We start from the raw sequence: 20186 nt of genomic DNA, 5'->3' as shown, positions 1-20186 counted from the left end.
ACCTCTACCCTCTACTGGCACTGGCACTCGCACTACTGCCTACTGCCTACCTGCATGGTTGGTGTATCATCGCAGGTGCGTTCGTGCGATTGAAGTATAAACCGGTTCGATTACATGTTGTTGTAAATTTAAAACAACCAATCTACATTATGCCATGTGTTGACCTCAATGTTTAAAAAAATCTAGTCAATTCATAAGTGCGGTTATTAAGTTTTCTACCGCGCATATTTTTTTTTTAGGTTAAGCCTGTTAGCATTTGTGATGTAATATCGTAAGGATAGATTTCAACCGTAAAATGTTGTTCCGAACGTATCAATGTGTATCGCGAAATTATGCGCGAAGTTTTTTCACGAATGTGCGCCGAAATTTATTCAAAGAGCATCTCACTCCAGAAGAGTTGCAACAACATAAACGGAAAATCACGGCTCTAAATTATATGACCGCTCTTGGACTTCTATCTGTAGGTTTGGCTTATGCTGCTGTTCCAATGTACCGAATATTCTGTCAGGTACGTTATTTTTTTCTTTACCATATCCAAATGAACATTCACTGCATGCCAGTGAAAATATTTTTCTCAGTAAAAAAGTCTCAATTGTATCACTACAAACAGTTTTGCTGGTTTTCATTTTGTGTTTAAAAAAGATTCAATTTCGATTCCATTATAAAATTTGACTATATCTCAACTTAACAAATTTTGTTAGTCGACAAGTTATGGAGGAACTTTAACAAAGGATGAAAGTAACATAGAAAACATGAAGCCGATCAAGGACAGAGTTATCAAAGTTCGCTTCAATGCCGATATCAGTTCATCCATGATGTGGAACTTCAAACCTCAACAGCGAGAAATTTATATCGTGCCAGGAGAAACTGCTCTTGCTTTTTATACTGCCACTAACCCAACAAACTTGCCTGTCACCGGTGTCTCTACTTATAATGTAGTACCTTTCGAAGCTGGGCAATATTTCAACAAAATACAGTGTTTCTGTTTCGAGGAACAACGTCTAGAAGCTGGAGAACAGGTAAGATAATTTGAAAATTGAATTTCTTATATCTCTGTAATTCAATATGGAAGGAAAAGATTTTGGGGAAATAGGTTGACACGAATGAAGTAGTCTAAACAGTTTTCATTTGCTAATCGTTTATTTGTGAATATTATGCCCTCAGTTTTTTCCACAGCATAGTAAGATATGCGTTTGGCAATGTATATAGTCACAGAGAGGTGGCAGTCGATTGTGAAACGTCAGATACAAATGAATGATACAGAATTTCTATGCACTAGTACTCAAAAAATCAACAATTCAATGTCATAAATATTCCTATCAATGAACTATTGTTCAACAATAAAATTTCAATTTTCCTAATAATGTAAATCGTTTGTTAAAAGGCAGTTTATTTAATTGATCTTGCAGGTGGACATGCCAGTATTTTTCTACATCGACCCGGAATTCGTGGAAGATCCGAAGATGGAATTTTGCGACGAAATAACATTGTCATACACGTTTTTCGAAGCTAAACCAGGTTTTAAAGTGCCCATACCAGGGTTCGCTAAGCAAGGAGCTTGAAAGAAGTATCTATTCATGGACTCGACGTGACTATCGCACAAACCGTTGTTGTTAAGAGGTTGTGTAACGATTTGAAATGTCAGATTAAACGCGTGCTGGAAACACGGTATAGTTGCCCTAAAATCATCGATTAGACTGTTTCGTTCATCGCGAAAATCGACGAATTTACAAAAAATATTAACGCACCTTGTATCCTTGATCCATTAGAATCGAAATAGCGCGTTGACGGGGTAAGCGCGTCTAAGACCAAAGACTTTTTCTTTATCGATGTGCATCGCGTCGATCTTCAGAGCGAGATCGTGCTCAAGGGCATTTTTTGAACGTAGCAATCTTTGATGTTGGTTTTCCATCTCTTTCAGAGCTTTGTGCATCTTGTTAACTTCGTTATTTATGCCTTCGATCTCTTTCTGCAAACTGAAAAAAAACGTAAAAACACGTAGAAATTGACAGTACGTGACGTGAGAGGTTAAAATAGTGTTTGTTTCTGTTCTAAATACTACTAACAAATTACGAGTTTTGTTTAGTGTGAAGGTTCGAGTGAATAATCAATAATGAATGAATTATGAAATAAAAAAAATGAAAAATTAAAATAAAAATGGTAATGGAACCTTAAGTGAGCATAGTCTCGACACAATTCGAGTTCTGGCCGATGCATTCTCGCTTCGAGTCGCGTGTGAGCGACTTTAAGAGCATGACTCTTGTCGGCAATGGCTTTTCTCAACAGCTCAAGGTTTTTTTCAACATCGAAAATTTCCTGTTGAACCTGTAACGAAATGATACCTTTAGATTATTCCGATTTAAACACATTTCTTTTATTTACCCGATTGATGTGCTGCTGCAAGTGGCATTTTGCTTCTAGTAATTCAGAGGTACGTCGAGTAAGAGCGTTGTTTGTGTTCGTCCACGATTCCCACATGTCTCTCGCCACTCTGTTGACCAATGCTTCGGCCTCGGACCGCAATTGACAAGACTTTGTTCTCTCCGTTTGGGACTTTTGTATTATTCTGTTTGCTGCGTCAGCCCAAGATTCTTGGACCGAAACACTGGAGGGAAAAAAACGTTGAGCAATTTTCTCAGGACGGGTATTAAAAAGAATTTATGAACTTTGCGTAGAATCAGTTCGAAAGGAACGTTGTGCATGGATATGAATGTCGCAGAAGGAAAAATTCAGGTGATATCCTTCGATCTAATATTTTTTGCTCTAAAAACTATACCATGGATCGTATTTCTCAATTCCCGAATAATATTGCAAGCCATGACTATAATTGTTCAATTGATGGCACAGTGTGTCTATGCCTAAAGTGCTTTCTTTATTTTTCAAGTCAATTTCAAGTTGATGCTGGGACGCCCGACAGTTTCTCAGCTGTAAACAAATTTTTTTATGAAAGTGGAGTTCAGGAAAATTCGTCTCTTCAATTTGGATCTCGGATCGAACGTTTCGATAGTGAAAAATCGTCACCTGATCCTTGCAGTCGGTGAGGCACGCCTCTACCACTTTTTGGCTGTTTCGAAGATTGGATAGTTCGTGGAGCAACGATTTTTCGCAGTCGTCGTGAACGAGTTCAGTGCTTTTCCTCGCTTCTCGATGATAGAGACACTCTTCAACGACGTGCAAAGGACCTTCGAGATCGTGCATCGTTTTTTCCAGTACGTTCCGACAGTCTTGGAGCCGTTCACATTCTTGTATGAGCTTTTCCAGCTCGGAGGCGATTTCATTTCGCCAAAATGTCACATCCGTTATCCTCTCGCCCAATCTCCGTCCCGTGTCGTATTGAGCGTATTGGATTTTCTCCTCTGCAGCTCTAAATTATTACAATTATTCATTAACAATTAAAAAATTCACGAATTTTCGATTAGAATCAGTTCAAATGTAATAACAACTTGAATGATTCGAATTATTTCTTGCAACGTAGTCTTTTTAAATCGACCTCATTATTTTATTAGCATCGTTGCGTATCCTCTCGGAATAATGAGTATTCGCGTCAGCCTCATTGTAAAATCTCATTTGTTTTTGGAACCATTCGTTCGGGGTGTATCTCGTGTGGAGAGCCGTCTGGGCTGCGTGCACTGGATCGCGTTGGTATCCGGTTACGAGATTTGGAAACCTGAGAGGTTTGCTCGTCATTGCGCCACTTGGATCAATCGCATAGCTCGAGACACATTTTCTGGATCTGTGAAACAATATTTATCAATACCTTAGAGTAAAAGCAAAATTTTTAATTTATCAAAAAATTGAAAAAAAAAATTCCTGGTGTGTAGTCATAATTGCCGTTTTCCTACTCAGTCACAATCGGCAATGTTTTTTTTTATCACTCACAAAGGAACGACTTGGACGTTCTGATTGTAGCTGATACTTGGTTGCCAAGGCATTAAGGAAGAACGTTTGTAGTATTCGGCTGCTCCGATTGGAATTAATGGCTCTATTGCCGGCATCGATGCACCGACGGTACTCCAAGGTTGAATTTGCTACATATAAAAAAGTCAAGAGGCGTTGCATATTTTAGGCTATCCCACAGTTAATTTTGATGCTTTTTTTTCATAAATTACTCGTAATGTTTCGCGAAAATATTAAAAAAGGTGAGTTCGACGAATTTATCTCATTTAAGAAATAATTTCTGATATGTACGCAAAGTTTCGAGGATAAATCTAAATTTTTTAATTTTTGTGCAATTTTTAAGTTTTCAATCAATAATTCAACGAATAATTGTTAACTGAAAAACGTGTGTCATTTAGTTGATCATTTGTCGGCCGACACTATTGCAGGCCTGATTTGAATAAATTTTTCGTAACAAAACAATGAGCGTTCGAATGTTTTGAATACTAATAAAAACAACTGACATGGGTCCCGTAAGTTCAAATCCGTCTGAATGTCAGGAACATTCGGTATTTCCGGTGTCATGGCCGATGTACCTACGGAAGCTCCAGAACGTAAGTCTTGAAAAACAAACATTTTAACAATGTTGTAAATAATGGACCTCAAGTCTCAATCGTTATTAATGACGTACGTATTGATGGCAAAAGTCTGAAAAGATTTTTGAGTTTTGACAATGCAGAGTATTGCATTATTATGTTAAGGAATTGTTCTTGGAGGTTAAGTTCCAGAAATGATGAGTGTCACGAAATATAATTTGAATCGACCAACTATAAATTTCCACGATTTACGTCTCAGTTATATTTTTTCGTAAGTTTTAGAGAGATTGAAATCAAAATTTTTAAAGACACTTTATTTTGAGCTCATAGTTGAAACTCCAAGGTGTTTCGAATAACAATGAAAATTGAAGTTGCAGTTATGCAAAAAAGAACAGAAACTAACAGTTGTTGACATTTAACCACACAAAAACATTTTTGTCACTGCAGACTGTCCTGGCACACAAAGCGACAGTGCAGGAAAAGCTTCGGCATGCGCTGGCTGTCCAAATCAAAACATATGCGCTTCAGGTGCACCGAAACTACCAGATCCGGCGATAAATGCAGTGAAAGAATGTCTGTCGTCGGTAAAACACAAAGTTTTAGTGTTGTCAGGAAAAGGCGGTGTTGGTAAGAGTACTGTCACGTCTCTACTGTCAAGAGCTATTGCAGCCGATAACCCTGACAAAAATGTAAGAATCTTTTGTTGCTTCGGTAGAACAAAAACCTCTAATTACCCGCTTTCCTAATCCAAGCACGTCCATGTGATTTTCAATGTACATTTTCATAGAGTGGAAACAAAGAGGGACTGAAAGTTTCAAGGAATGTGTTGTGCTCCAGAATTTTACTTACTATAGCTATTTGTGCCTGCTGTGCCAACCTGTACCAGCCTCCTATTGATTTATACCTGCTTGTCCTCTATTGCTTCCTGTATACCAGGTGTTCTACAAATTTTATTGAATTTACATAAAACTCTTCCATCTTCTCATGATACGAATACTATAATCATAATAATAACAAAAACGAGTAAAAAAATTGGTAAATATTAATGGGAATGAGTATAGTTCATTGCACAGGAATAAATTGAGAATAATTAATAATATTAAAAAATTATTTTATTACCTGACGAATGACATGATGATTCAATTTAATGAAATGTAATAAATACATTCTACACCCATTAGCTGGATGTTTTCAAACAGCTACACAAATGGCACCTACAACACTCGGAGTACATTTATTGATACTGAATTTTGTTTATTTAAATTGTCAATTCTCATTATGAAATCCAGGTAGCAGTTCTAGACATCGATATTTGTGGGCCTTCTCAGCCACGAGTACTCGGAGTGCTCGATGAACAAGTTCACCAAAGTGGTTCTGGGTGGTCCCCAGTTGTGAGTATTGAATATTCTATCGACAAAGAAAGTTGGATTAATGAGCAATTATTTGAGATAATTTTCTTTGTGTTTTTAGTATGTGGACGACAACTTGTCGCTAATGTCTATAGGATTTTTGTTGAGTAGTCCTACGGATGCTGTCATATGGAGAGGGCCAAAGAAAAATGGTATGACAAAAATTGACCGTTGAAAATCTTGAAATTTCCTTAATTCCATATATTTCGTCTTTCAGGAATGATCAGGCAATTTCTTTCGGAGGTCGATTGGGGAACTTTGGATTACTTGATTTTGGACACACCGCCAGGAACGTCAGATGAGCATTTATCGGCGACTTCGTACCTCAAAGGCGCCGGAATAACCGGTGCCATTATTGTGACGACACCTCAGGAAGTGGCGCTCTTAGATGTGAGGAAAGAAATAGACTTTTGTCGGAAAGTTAACATACCGATCTTGGGAGTTATTGAAAACATGAGCATCTTCGTCTGTCCGAAATGCAAGGCAAGCAATCAATGAACAAAAAATTCTAGAGTTTTGGGCACTTTTCTCGATCATTAACGATTTTGAAAGGAAAAACAATTCTCTTTACTTACGAATAATTAATCAATGAATTCCTTTGAGATGCTGATAACATTTTAAAATAATCCTTGTATTCTCCAGAGTACATCAGAAATATTTCCAGCATTGACCGGGGGCGGACGACAAATGTCAAAGGAAATGGATATCAAATTCTTGGGTTCCTTACCTCTCGATCCCCTTGTGGCAAGATGTTGTGACGAAGGTAAAAACGTTCTTGAGGAAATGCCAGAATCACCTACGGTCCGAGCGTTGCAAGAAATCGTTAAAAGTAAACCATTTTTTTCACTCTTTTTACGTTTCCCTCTGGTCAAATTTTGACTCTTTTATTTCTTCACAGAAGTGATAAACGCATGCGAGACGGAAAACACCTCGTCGATACCAGCATAAATCATTGGTTTAAACGTTTGTTGAAATGATACGCTTTCATTCCGTACGTTAACCAGTGTGTACAAAAACAATAATTTTTAGTATAATATTATTAGATTTAAAATAATACAAACTTTAAGTTTACTGTCTATCAACGTACGATTTGACGTGTACAATAATGTGGTATTTTAATATACGCTTTATTACAAAAAAAGTAGCTTTCTCACTTCTAGCCTCTGGAAAAGTTTATGTTTAAATGTTCAAAAATGGAGTCAAATAATTATTTCAAGAATTCTTTAAATCAATTCTAGTTACCAAAAATCCAGTGCCATCAAAAGTTGTCAGTTCCTTCAATTTCAACAAACTCAAATCACTGTGATATAAAAATGCACAACAAAATTCACCAGCGCAAAAAATTTCGACTGAAATTCATTACCATAAGGCAAAGAAACGAACAAAATTATTATGTAAGTTGATTTCAAGGTAAAAAATCCTGTGCCACCGAGAAGTGAACGAATCACCATTTGTCCTCTTCAGAATCGTCGAGAATCTTACGCAATTATCCGAAACTGCAAAAGGAAATGAAATGGTACAAGGATTTTCGATGCAAACTCCGATCCCGAGAGACGTTCATTAACAACAAGAGAGCCGTTATCTGTTTCGAAAGATATCGCCAATTATCTCGATACACATAGACGCAAGATCGGCAATTAGGTCATAAGACAATCTCGTTAATACATATACGTAAGTTTATTTCATACATGTTGAATTCTGATAGAGAAAGAGAGTTTGTGAGGAGTGCTTGCGAATGTTTGTCCTCGAGGGTTCTTGTGTGTACACTAAAATCGCAGAGTGCGGCACCTTTGTGTAATTCGCGAGTGTTTCTCGAGCCTGTAAATCTCGATTTGTTTATAGATGTTTGTCTATGGGATTAGAGTGTGTTAATACGATATGTGCAGGGTTAACGAGGGAGCACCTTTTATCTGATCCTCACGTGCGTTTAATTATTTAACTCGAAAGTGTACACGCGTTTGTAAGAGCTCCACCTCCACCAATCGGGAGGCGATATCGTCGAGAGACCGCTCGTTGTGTTGTAAGCATTCGCTTCGAGGCTCGGGCAACTATCTTCGAAGGTGCTAGTAGTCTTAATTGTCCGCAGGTCAAACACGCTCCATTAACCGCTCCGAATCTCAACCGCTCCGGATTCAAACTCGATATCGTGACTTTCCAGTTCGTGACGACTCGGTCATGGATAAAATCACGGGAAAAAGGAAAAAAAAGTCACGCAAACAGAAGGTACTGCCTTCGTTGACCCTGTGCAGTTGAATCCCTGTGAGAATTGATTTTTTTGTTTCATTTTATCGATCAGTTTCCCGGATTTTTCAATACTGTGGAAAATCCATTTTTTTATGATTCATTGTACCGTTTTTTTTTTACGTTTGTGTGAAAATGGTGGCGTGGATGTTTCGTAGGAATTTACTTCGGAATGGGGACTATAAACGGCGAATTTTCACGACGACAAGGGAAATTGGAATCCAGTAATATCAGCCCATTTGATATTCTTTTTTTGACATCGAACGTTGCTCGAATGTGCTGACACTTCTCATCATTAATTAATCTGCTTGTGTATACTCGCGGACATTTCGTTATTTCTATTAAATGTCACGTGAGTAGATAATATCATTTATGCTCGCTGAAAGATAACACTTGGAGTGTTATGCAGTTGAAGTTTGAGTTTTATGGCCACAGCAAACAGCTTACGCGGTCTCCATCGCAGCAGTAAATTTGACAACTCTCCCTCCCTTTTTCTCGCCTACCAAAACTCCGCGTGACGCTATTCACTAAAATGTTTCGAATCAAAGAGTGAGTCCCAAATTTTGAAATCTCCATGGCCACGCCAAGGTCCGGGCGTGAAAATACTTTTTGAGTTTAAACAACATTTTTCATCGATAGCTCGAGTAAAAAGTTTTCGATTTTCTGAACAAATCAGTTTCAAATAGTGCCGAATATTTTTTTATTTCATCGTGAAATCAAATCGTCGAATTCATTCTGATAAAATGGAAGATAATTGCAGTGAAATTCTCGTGATTGGGAATCAGTAGTTCGTAAATATTTCCAATTTTTCCATGGACACAAATGTGAATATAATTCAGATTTTTTTATGTGCTCAATCCAAATACTCCGGATGCCGATTGCTTTCAACTGATTTATACCAAATTCTTTGACTCCCTGTTGAAATGGCGAGTGAGATTGGAAGCAGCGAGATAAGCAGGAAGATTGGGATCCCAGATAACTTTTTCGGGTTTAAAATCATTCATCTAAAATTTGAACATCACTAAAACGAGATTAGAGAAGGCGACGATGCCGGTGATGAGCTAATTAGAATCGCTTGCTCTAATTGTGTGAGACAGCTGTTATCGAGTTGTTATCAGGACGAGCGTGATTCAAGCATCGAGTTTGGCACGCGTGCTAAGAAGCTGCTCGTCCGTATCTCACCATGTGGTGGATCAACAATCCCATCAATAATTTTGGCTTGCTCAATTCCTTGGTGCTAATTTCTATCTGAATTTTTTTTATTCAAAGTGCAAAACTCTCCATGATTTGGCAGCTACGTGACTAAAGTTTTTTAAAAAGTGGCATAACATTTTTTGGAATAATTCTAAAAAAAAAAATAAACGATTTATTTCACTTTCATGGAAGCTTTGAAAAACAGCGATTTATCTTAATTAAGAAATAACGATTTTGACCTGCGTCAAAGTGGCTCGGCACCCGAGAATTTGAGGATTCCGCTTTCGAGGAGTAGACGTCAGTGAAAGTGTCAAACTGTTTCATTATTTTTGTCTTTTTCCTTCAAGTACGAGTTCACTGAACCTCTCGATCGATTGGTTCGATGGACCAATCCATTTCCTTCTTCTTTGACAGCCCTCAGGAGGGTTGTTTAGAGCCAAATCTTTCAGATGGGAGTCTCGTCACAGTTACCTTCAAAATCCAACTTCCCGGATAGTAAACATTTCAAAATTTCTATTCAGTTTTGGGAATAATTCTGTAGAGAAGCGCTTTGGCGAGACTGTCACCTGGAGCAACTACCTTACCGGCTTCGCGTGAGATCCAAAATGCATGAACACTGCGAGAGGCCTGTGCCGATACAAATGGTCATATTTTTATTGAGTTTCAGTTGGTTGTCACCATCAGAAACTCAAAAAAACTGTCTCCCCCGTATAGCGATCGATGCGCGAACCGGTACATGGCTCAGCGGTCACCCATCCGAGTACTGGCCCCACCCGAAGCTGCTTGAACCGGGGGATCGTCAAAGCCACGCACCATCCGCGCACCCATCGCTGTCGGTAATTTTGTTTGCACTATTATTTTCATAAACATTTTTCTCTGAAGCTATTTCGAAAAATGAAAGATTCTTTTGTCAATCCTTTAACGGCGAATATTAACGTTTCGTAGGGAAATATTTGTTCCATCTTCTTGTGAAGTTTCTAGTCGGTTGCCCGACATTAATATTCGCTGTTGACCGACTGACAAATTCATTTACAAAAACCGAGTAATTTATCGAAATTTGAAATCCAAACTTGAAGTATTTGACGAAATCTCTCAAGTGAAAAGAAAAACGAAAGAAAACTTCATTGACAGATGCTAAAAGCAAAAAGGTCGGAAAGGTCTTTCGATCTTTTGGCTTTTTTCAAAGAGGGAACAAAATTCAAACGTCTATTAGCGTAACCAGAAATTTTTCTTTGCGTCATAAATCCCTCAAGTAATGTGCAATTGCCTGCAAAAAATCGTTCGAATAAATAGGATGAAAAAATCAGTAAAAAGTTGGCCGAGAAATAAGAATCGTATAGACGAAAATTGAAATAAAAAAGAAGAAATGGAGAATTGAAGAGAGTTTTTGTAACGCGTACGGTGAGAATAATGCGCTCGAAAAGCGTTGCGGTTGGGTCTGCAGGGACGAATGCACGATCGAGTGTCGCGTGCGTGCGAGAGTATTTGAGAGTGTGCACGAGCATAACGAGGCTTAACGAACGATCTCTCCCACTCACCGGAATACGTTGTCATAGCGTTGTTCGGTCTCTTTCTCATGAACTCAGAACGTATTACTGTCCATCGTCGATCCCTGGGACGTCAAAGTAGCCAGTGTGAATCCGTTCGGTTTGGCGAAGAGACGCGGCGTGTTTGTGGAGGATATCGAGGCAGCTTCGAGGCCGGAAGTGTCGAGCAGTCAGCACGTTTGGCCGTCGTCATCGAGTCCGGTGTCGATCCCGTCCCCATGGTACAAGCCGACCACTTGTTCGAGTTTTCATCGCGGCGATCACGTGAATTCGAGCGAGTCGAAGAACGCTCGTTTTTCTCCTGAGCCTTGGCAACGACCTTGGACTCCTCCCACGCAGTGAGTCTTTCCGCGGCTCGTTAACGACGCCGCATCTATTCCATAAAACTCGCTCTTTTCGCAACATTTTTCAACCCACGATGCTGCGCCTCGTCCTTTTGCACATGTGACAACGGAAGTAAACACTCCCGATTGTTCAATGCGACTGAGTACGCAGCAGTCGTTACAACTCGGCGCTTCTGACCTTCTCTCTCGCCTTCTATTTTCATTCGCGATCCGCTACTTTTTTGTCTTGGTACTTTGAAAGACTTTTTTAGAATAATCGCTCTCGGAAACACGCTCGCGCTTTTTCGATGAAATCGAGTCCGAAGGAATCTCGTAAGATAATGGGCCCCTTTCGAAATGGCTCGCGCTTTTCCAATAGAATTAATTCCGTTTTCGAGCGAGAATCCTCCCGCCGCGCGGAGAGAATTAAATTTGAATAATACTTGAAAATTATGAAAAATTAGAAATTCCATTTTCTTATATGAATAAAATAATATTCGTTTTATGCTCAGCCCTTCCTTGAAGTGCGTTAATCATCGTTTCAGTGTGCTACGAAATTCGGAAACGAGTGATCGAAAGCTGCGTTAGGGCAAATACATTTTTTAACCGCGATGCTCCTTAAAACTTTTGGTAAATTTGAGTATTTCACTATTTCCAATATTTACTAGAATAAAACTGAAAATTGTGTAAAATATTGAAAATTTGACAGTGCGTTAGTGGAATAAATAATTTTATAAATATTACCGTTTAATTCTCTCGGTGCGGTTCTATCAATAAATCGCTTAATGTAATCGAGTGCGCAATGATCCAGCGGCTGAGCCGTCTATCGAATTAGCTCTTCTGTCTTCGCTCGGAATTTATTGAATTTCCAAATGGCAGGAGCGAGAATAAGCGCTCAACTGGGCGGACGGAAGCGGAAGTTTTACTGGAACCGCCCGAAACCGGAAATAATGGGACTCCAGGGGAGACGAAGAACCGGCAGTACGATTCGGCCCACGAGGAGCATCCCGGAGATAATGTGACGCGCGAAACCTCGGCAGAGTCTGATCGTTCTCAGCCGCCGAATTATTCTGGTCGTGCGAGTTTTGAGAATGAGGAAAAGTCTTCGCGTCTGAGAGCGTTCTATTCCCCGGAAATTGTTTTCAATTGTCGAAATGGTTTTCAACACTTGTCGCCTAAATCGAAAGAGATCCTGAGATCCCACGCGAAAAAAAACGCACAGAGAGTGAAATTGATCGACCATTGCCAGGGACCTGGGCCGGGACATCCAGCGAACACGCCAACCTCCAATAGAGACTTTCCGGCCAACGGAAAAATTTATAATTTGCCCCTACCAGGACGCCGGAGCTCTCACGATCGGGCTCGTGTCAGCAAAATCGTCAACCAACTCGTCCATTCGAGGTTCGAATTTTTTTTCAACATATTTCATCAAATTCTCATTTTCTCACAAAAATCATTCCCAAAACTACAGTTTCCTGTAAAATAACGAGTCGAAAAGAATTTTATGCCTCGTTCGATGCGCCTTTCATTGAATTTAAACGATAAACTCGCCCCCACTTTTCAATGCAGATACGGAACATCGACAACTTCGGAACTAGACGGTCCGCTCGAAAACGGAACAGCTCATAGAGAAACTACTAAGAATGGTGAGTTTTTTATTCGAACAACTTATAAAAACATCGCACTCCGTGTTAGTTGCGTCTCGACGATCCAGGAGGAAAATTCATTTCGAGTGATTCGTTGGTATCAGCTTCGGGACGTGCGGATTATGGCAAAGCAGCCAATTAGCAAGCCACAAAACTGGTTCCAACGGCTTGGCTATGCAACACTGAAGAAAAGGCGAATGAACATTTACATTCGTCGAGGTCGAGATAAAAATCTCGAGAGGAAAAGATCTTGGAAATGTTTTTCTTAATATGATATATTTATTTAATTTAAAATTCAATTGAAAAAATGTTACTTTTTAATATTATTCAAATTTACAATATAAATTTAAATAGAAAATTATTGAATTAATTTTACTAATTGAGTTATTGAAATTTAAAATAAATAAAAAATTAAGATTATTGAAATTGTGAAAAAATTATAATTAAAAAAATTTACTTTTTTATTATATTTGATTTGATAGAAGAAAAATTACTTCCAAGATCTTCCGAACTGAAATTTCATCGTTTCGAGACAACCGAGCCGAAAAAATTTGTGGAAATGCAGAAATTCGGAAATTCGAAGTTTCGAATTGGCTTTCACGATACTCGAATATTTGCTCACCGCTGCCAGGCCCTCGGCCAGAAAGTCGTTGATACCGTCCCTCAAGTACGTCTCCGCATGTTGCCCTTCGAGTATTGGTTCGAGGATGTCTAAAAACGTAAGGGGATCGATTCGTTTAAAAATCGTGGGTTCGCAGTGAATATTGACTGAATTTATTTGAGCTCACATCCTGGAAAGAAGAAACGAATTTCGCGTTTAACTTCCCGAGGATCGGCGCTCCCGTGATAAGAATTTTTGTCCCGAGAACTTGCGCACCGGCCACGGAGACTGTCAGGAAAATAAAGCCTCGCTTCGGCCTCCTTGAGGGTTGAAATGGTTCAGAAATTGATAATTTTTCGGTATTTCCAAATCTGTGCAGAGCGCACGGTCGCGAGAGAAAATCCGTTGCAAGTGACCTTCGGTGGTCCCATGAGCAGTTGCCATTTCCGGATCGCGTCCTTCCTCGCCAAAATCTGAACGACTATGGGACCGGAAGTCATGTACGATACGAAGCGAGTGAAGTCCGTGGCGCCGTAGTCGTCGGTGTAGAATTCGGCGACCTGTTCGGACGTCAGTTTGAGATTTTTTTTCTGCTGCACTTCGAAACCTTCCTCGAGTATGCGACGATCCAGCTCGCTCAGGTGCTCCGTCGATTCCGATTTTACGATGACGAGTGTGTGCTCCAAGTCCGAGACTTTGCTGGCTTTTTCCTCGAGGCAAATGCAGTCTTCACCCTCGCCCCAGATGCCGCAGCCAGCGGCGCATTCCGAATCGTTTTCGTTCACCGGTTCGTCGTTCGACTGTGCAAAATATTTGGCAAATTTTTGTCCCGATCGCGAGTGAATTTTCGATAAATTTTCACCCAAAATCTGTGAAACTTTTGGCCATTGAACCAACCGAAGTTTCCGGATCGTCGGAAGATCCATCGTCGGACGAAGAGGCAACGGAGACGACGCAAACCCCGTCGCCCTTGGGCCCGGTCCGCAGTGCTTTTGGCCCGAGCCTTTTGACCTCACCAGCACCTTTTCTCGGTCTAATATTCAGTAAGGAATCTTTCGCGTAGTCCGAGCGTTGAACGGGGAGCGTCGAGCACGTTCCGAAGAGCGGTAAAATCGTCGGGGAGCCCGGCTCCGAGGCATCTTCGTTTTCGCGTTTCACCGAGCAGTCGCACATTCCGATTGACTCGAAAAGCTATTTTCTTCAGGACGGGAGGGCACTAAATATTTTCTTCTTGTCAGGGAACGAGGTTAATCATTGTTTTCACTCTTCAAATAACTTTTTCGAGTTTCTACTGTTTTTTTTGTTTTTTTCGAAGCACCGTTACGAGATCTCACGAAATTCCCCGCTTCCATCCGCTCCGCGGTGCGGCAAATAATGTTTTTTTTTTTTCTCGCCTTCCAGACAACGTTCTTTTGAATGGTAAAACAAACGGATTCGGAAAAGCGAGCAAATCACCCGACGAGGAAACCCGCCAACGAAGAGTCGCTCCACCGAACAAAATTTCCGGCTCCGCGCCGTTGAAAGCGGACAAAATGGATGATGCGCGCAACGACACACAAACGGTAAACATCGCTTATATCACTAATTAAACAGGACATTTTTACGCGACATATAAAAACGAAAGAATTGACCTTGGGAGCCGGAGATAACTGTGGAGTGAAATTTGCGATCGGAGCTCAACGATTTTCGTTCTTTTCTACATTTTTTTCAATTCGAGGTGAAATGTACGAACTAAAATCTCGTTGGTTGCTTGTAATTTCGAGTTTGTAGAACCAAGTAACACCGTTGGCTGTCCACAGACGAAAAAAAGTCGACGAACCGGTCCCAATTTCGGGATTCCAATTATCCCACGGCCAGAGCCAATTCTTGCACCATTTTTTTAACACCTCGATTCTTAGCGCAGATACAATCGTTGACTCCGAAACGATGAGAAATAATAATAATAATAATAATAATAAAAAACAGAGAAAAACTAATCGTCCAAGTGTTGCAGAGCGTCACGTCCAAGTTCTCGAGAATCGAAAGTGACAGCAGCACGACCTTCAGCAACAGTGGCTCAACCCCTAACGGAAGTACGATGGGTTCGGAGACAGAGGAAGATGCGAACGAGGAGGAGATGGTCAAGTCAGTGAAAGAAAGATGCGAAAAAAATTCCATTCGCTTCCTTCGAACGCCAGAGTTTTATTGAAAATCTCGAAGAACCAAAAAATCGACACTTTTTTCTCAATTTCTCAACCATTTCTGTCCAATGAAATTTCAGAAAGTTGCACACTCTTTTTACGTTTGATTTTTTGCGAAATATCGAAAATATCCAATTGAAGTAGTTCATCCACGAAACGATTTTCCTAAGAAAGTCTTTAAATTTACAAAGAGTTTACATGGGTAGTCGCGAGTGGCACGCGTGTCAAGTTTTAAAGGGTTCGTCTTATTGATTATTGAGATAAACGTGTTAAAATATGAAGAAAAATACACAGGATTATAGAAACTGTGCGTAAGAAATCGATTATCTTTCCATATAACGAATTAACGCTTCTTACAAAGTTTATGAAAAAGTGCACAATAACAATTGAGTATATAATGAAGGTCCGGGAAAAAATTCGAGACGATCGTCTCATTTGCTTGTTTCAGCATTTTCTTTCCTCTTGGCTTGGCCCATTCCTGTCACAGCCGTCTGTCTTTTTATTAATACTTTTTTCTTGATCCATTGCCCGTTGTATTTTCCCTTTGCGCTCTCTAAAGCGATTTTTTACATAAAAAACTATAGTATTTAATTGATTAATTAATGGCTTGTAATTTCATTCGCCAAAAGATGAGTTGAAAAAGTGTATTTACAATATCGAATTAACAACAACTTTGACATTGATTTAAAGTGATTTAAATAGGGAGTAAAAATCGACCCAATTTAGACGCTCGTAAAGCAAATTTGCTCTCAAAAAGGTTCTCTTTGAGTGAAAAACGTGACGATCAGAGCGCCTAGTTTTTTTTTTTTTTTTATCGATGCGACGACTGAAAAGCCGCAATATTTTAGAGCATTCTCCTTCCTGCGCTCAGAGCATTTTTCATCGTTTTTTTCAATGTTAGCAGTATCTCGGGTGTTTACACGCCGCGTCGAGAGCACGTAAGTAAATATACTTAGCATGTTCGCGGAGCGTCGAACGAATTCAAATGAACTACGAACGATGCTAATAACCGTCTCAAGTGCGCATCGCGACGGGTCTTTTTCTCATATCTCGTATCGCTCCAGGGTTATCGAGAATCATTATTATTTTTCCTCATTTCGTTCGGTGAGTGCCAGGCTCTCAGACACTTTTAAAAAACCATCGCAGCGTGCTCCATTCGCCAGTAGAGTTCAAGAGACAAAAACAAAGTTTTATTCGTGATCGGGAAATACGATGAACGATTGTGAAAATGAAAAAATTTATTAAATATAGTCGGTCGGTGCTCGAGCGAAGGTGAAAAAATGTGCAGCACTTTGGCGAGTGTCTTCGAAGCGAAAAAATACCGAGTTCGTCGAAATGATACCTCGCTATGATGTTGGAAGTGCCGTTTCGTTGCAGAGGTACAAACCCGAAATTTGTCAACGATTTTTTCTCGCAAAACGTTGCTCCGTTAAAAAGCTGCGTGGAAGAAAAATTGGAATTTTTTTCGACGTTTATCAATCCTCGGTGCTCTCTGCTGCGGCAATTTCATTTGGTTTTTACTGCTCGTTTTGACAGAGTTCCCCTTCAAGCACCGCCGAGGAGGAAACCTCGGGTCGTCCCGTCCTCGGGAAGCCATAAATTTGGGGCCGACGGATCCGACATTCCCGATGTGCAGAGTCCAAACTCCACAATAACGAGCGTCAACAGCATCAGCAGCCTCCTTAAGGAAAAATTACAACTGTCGATACCTCAGGCACTCCGGAGCAGTAAAAAACGCCAGGATGCCGATTACAAGTTGGTCTTCGCGCTGCATCAGTGCTTTTTATTCACTTGCTTTAATTACTACAGAAATCAATGCTTTTTGGAAGAAGCAGGCCAATTTTTTAAGCTAAAGTTACTCACTTTTTTTTTTACAATTTAGACTCCGTGCCTTTGTGGGAATTCTATTTTTGTGCGTCGTTTTCCTCGTTGGATTTGCCCACGTTTATTACACTCAACACGTCCTGCAACGAGCGTATTTCGAAAGATTCAGGTACTATTTTTCACTCTCACTTCAATTTTTAACCTTTTAAGGTTAATCATTCAAATGATATTCATTAAATTATATTAAATTATACATTTTCCACTTGGTTCGAATTCATGGTAAGACCAAATCGCTGCTGCAAAAAAAATTGAATTTTTCCATTGAAAATATTTTATTGGGATTCTTTTGTAACTCTACTATTTCGTTTGTTTCTCGATGCAGATTCAACAAAAACGAGCGTTTGTTGCACGTGTACAGCAGCATAGGCGCGGAGATAATAGCGGCTCGTTTGGGTCTCGGTATACCGGAGGAAACGGGCGTATTTCCGTGTCTGCCGCATCACCAGAGGCAGGATAAAGTGTGCTTGGAATGGTTGGGCCAGACGCGTTTGTATTTGGCGCACAGTGTACGCAACGAGATGCACTGTTATCACGTGACCTGGCAGAGTCTGAGTTCGTTTTTCAACCCGAAGGATTGTTTCGATTGGTCACCGAAGCAGGGTCATTGGTACGGAGCGGGTCAAATACAGAGCATGGCTTATCCGCTGGGTCAAGGCAAGTTGGAGTCGAGTCCTTTCATAACGGGCGACATTCGGAAGCATCCATTTGGGAACGTCCTCAAGCGATATTTCCTTAATTCGAAAGGAGCGACGATAGTCGTGGACCCGGAGAGTCCGCTTTACGTATCGATAAACGCGAACAGATCGAAGGAGTTTTGTCTGGAAGCGAAGCACGACGTGTTTGCTTACATAAACCACTTGACTCCGCTTCCCCAGTTGAATTACACGATTTGCGCGACGGATAACATGAAGAGCCTGCATTCATCGATGGCGGAAAAGTCCTTGTGGGACGGCTTGAAGCCCGAGGAGCTGCAGGCCGTTCACACGTTGCTGTCGGAGCCGGTTTGGCAAATATCGCCTACGGACGAAGCCGCCATCTACAATTACACCGAGGACGTCATAGCTCTGGGTTTTCTCCGTCAAGGTCACGTCCTCTTGAACGAGGAATGGCAGCCGAATCCTGGTGACTTTGTTCTCGACGAGAATCGCTTCCCGTCGATGGAAGAGACGATAAACGTGATCCACCGTCGCGGCTTCAAGATCGTTTTCACCATCCAGCCTTTCATCTCGACCGAGTCGATAAACTTCAAAGACGCGGTGGCCAATCGTCTCCTCATATCTGAGCGAGGCAGCGACCCCAGGATTCCGGCGCTCACTCGATACCGCCAGAGCAACAGCGCCGGGGTCCTCGACATCACGAACAACAAAACCCTACCCTGGCTCCAGAACAAACTCGAAAATCTCATCAAGAGATACGACGTCGACTCTTTCTATCTCGACCTCGGAACCGCCCAGGACATGCCGCACTATTACAAGTGCGAGAAGCCGTTGATAAACCCCGATCACTACAAAACCATTTTCACCAATTCGATACTCGGCGCGGTCTCGGTAATCGGCGTATCCAGCGCCATCTCCAGGCCCAGGGCGCCCGTTTTCGTCTCCCTGCCGCCGTTTCCATCCTCCTGGAAAGCCATAAAAACCGTCATACCAACGATCCTCAGTTACGGGATGATCGGCTACCCCTTCATAATGCCGGGCTCCGTGGGCGGCGACGTCGCTCTCCCCATGTCCGACAACAACCCCGCCAACGACTACGAAGTCAATCTACCGGACAAGGAGTTGTACGTGCGATGGCTCCAGCTGTCGACTTTCCTCCCGGTCATAAGATTCACCCACTTACCGAGCAAATATTCCGACGAGACAGTTTTAGAAATGGCGAAAAAGCTCACCGAGCTCAGGCAAAAAACCGTCACGCCGTTGCTGAAAAAATACGCGAACGAAACACTCGACACCGGACTCCCGATCATCAGACCACTGTGGATGCTCGACCCTGCCGACTCCGCCTGCCACGTCGTCGTCGACGAGTTCTCCGTCGGCGAGGAACTCATCGTCGCCCCGGTTCTCTACTCCGGTAGTCGACAACGCGAGGTTTATCTTCCCGCTGGTGTGTGGAAGGACGGCATTGACGGAAGCCTCAGAAAGGGCTCTCGATGGATCCACAATTATCGAGTCACCGAAGACAAGATCGCATACTTCGTCAAAATGCCCGACAACACGAGATTCTGAGAGCCTCGCCGTCTTTCAAACTATAAACAAATTCGATCTCAATAAACTACGATTTTGAGATCCGCCTTGCTCTGGAACCCAACGACAAGTTTTTTCTTCTCAGTTTCGTCGCGGTTAATATACATTTTCCATATTTATCCGATTGTTCAATTTTGAATTAAAAGAAGCAAAAATTTTCATCAATTCTTGTAGCCTGGTCGCACGATTTAATTATGGACAATATTAGACCGAAAAAACAAGACGAATTAGGAAATTATGTAGCAAAATGTTATCTATTAAAATAAAGGGTTATTGACAACGTAATATTTATATCAATTGTTCAACATACTCAATCCCAACAAAACGAATATTCACCGTTATTTTCACGAAAGAAGAGAAAAAAAAAACAAAAAAATATTTCCAATTGTACTAATGGACATTTGACATTTCATTAAAACGTTGAAAACCTATCGATTCACAATAGT

The 20186-nt window shown here is 40.9% G+C and overlaps 4 protein-coding genes across 10 annotated transcripts; 3 read left to right on the top strand and 1 right to left on the bottom strand.

The window, feature by feature from the left end:
* Nucleotides 1-24: 24 nt before the first annotated feature.
* Nucleotides 25-1685, top strand: Cox11 (Cytochrome c oxidase copper chaperone COX11). The gene is made up of 3 exons (XM_043429031.1): nucleotides 25-508; nucleotides 702-1019; nucleotides 1410-1685. Exons 1-3 carry the CDS (start codon nucleotides 296-298, stop codon nucleotides 1560-1562), a joined length of 684 nt encoding a protein of 227 aa, XP_043284966.1. The 5' UTR covers nucleotides 25-295; the 3' UTR covers nucleotides 1563-1685.
* Nucleotides 1539-11039, bottom strand: LOC122416260 (tektin-3-like). Of its 6 annotated transcripts, none has more exons than XM_043429024.1 (9): nucleotides 5207-6104; nucleotides 3880-4028; nucleotides 3491-3733; nucleotides 3022-3364; nucleotides 2777-2925; nucleotides 2383-2605; nucleotides 2171-2325; nucleotides 1749-1976; nucleotides 1539-1679 (listed from the first exon to the last, which is right to left on the bottom strand). In XM_043429024.1, the coding sequence occupies exons 1-8, from the start codon at nucleotides 5255-5257 to the stop codon at nucleotides 1766-1768; spliced, it is 1524 nt and encodes a 507-aa protein (XP_043284959.1). In that variant the 5' UTR covers nucleotides 5258-6104; the 3' UTR covers nucleotides 1539-1679; nucleotides 1749-1765. The 6 variants fall into 6 exon arrangements, with proteins under 6 accessions (XP_043284959.1, XP_043284958.1, XP_043284962.1 ...); XM_043429023.1 differs by lacking the exon at nucleotides 1539-1679 and having other exon boundaries at nucleotides 1766-1976; nucleotides 5207-5413; nucleotides 5592-6104; XM_043429027.1 differs by lacking the exon at nucleotides 1539-1679 and having other exon boundaries at nucleotides 1766-1976; nucleotides 5322-5413; nucleotides 5592-6104.
* Nubp1 (NUBP iron-sulfur cluster assembly factor 1) lies at nucleotides 4353-7207 on the top strand. The gene is made up of 7 exons (XM_043429030.1): nucleotides 4353-4490; nucleotides 4920-5161; nucleotides 5762-5863; nucleotides 5943-6033; nucleotides 6099-6364; nucleotides 6524-6710; nucleotides 6780-7207. Exons 1-7 carry the CDS (start codon nucleotides 4430-4432, stop codon nucleotides 6827-6829), a joined length of 999 nt encoding a protein of 332 aa, XP_043284965.1. The 5' UTR covers nucleotides 4353-4429; the 3' UTR covers nucleotides 6830-7207.
* LOC122416259 (uncharacterized) lies at nucleotides 7975-20025 on the top strand. 2 transcript variants are annotated; one of them, XM_043429022.1, is made up of 9 exons: nucleotides 7975-8104; nucleotides 10903-11201; nucleotides 12066-12587; nucleotides 12756-12832; nucleotides 14835-14995; nucleotides 15427-15557; nucleotides 17150-17368; nucleotides 17496-17606; nucleotides 17820-20025. In XM_043429022.1, exons 1-9 carry the CDS (start codon nucleotides 8057-8059, stop codon nucleotides 19720-19722), a joined length of 3471 nt encoding a protein of 1156 aa, XP_043284957.1. In that variant the 5' UTR covers nucleotides 7975-8056; the 3' UTR covers nucleotides 19723-20025. The 2 variants fall into 2 exon arrangements, with proteins under 2 accessions (XP_043284957.1, XP_043284956.1); XM_043429021.1 differs by lacking the exon at nucleotides 7975-8104 and adding an exon at nucleotides 9907-10152.
* The last annotated feature ends 161 nt before the right edge of the window (nucleotides 20026-20186 follow it).

This window comes from Venturia canescens, chromosome 9, assembly GCF_019457755.1.
Source record: "Venturia canescens isolate UGA chromosome 9, ASM1945775v1, whole genome shotgun sequence".
NCBI classification, from domain to species: domain Eukaryota; kingdom Metazoa; phylum Arthropoda; class Insecta; order Hymenoptera; family Ichneumonidae; genus Venturia; species Venturia canescens.
The sequence above is the reverse complement of the archived record's forward strand: the minus strand, read 5'-3'. Positions and strand labels throughout refer to the sequence as shown.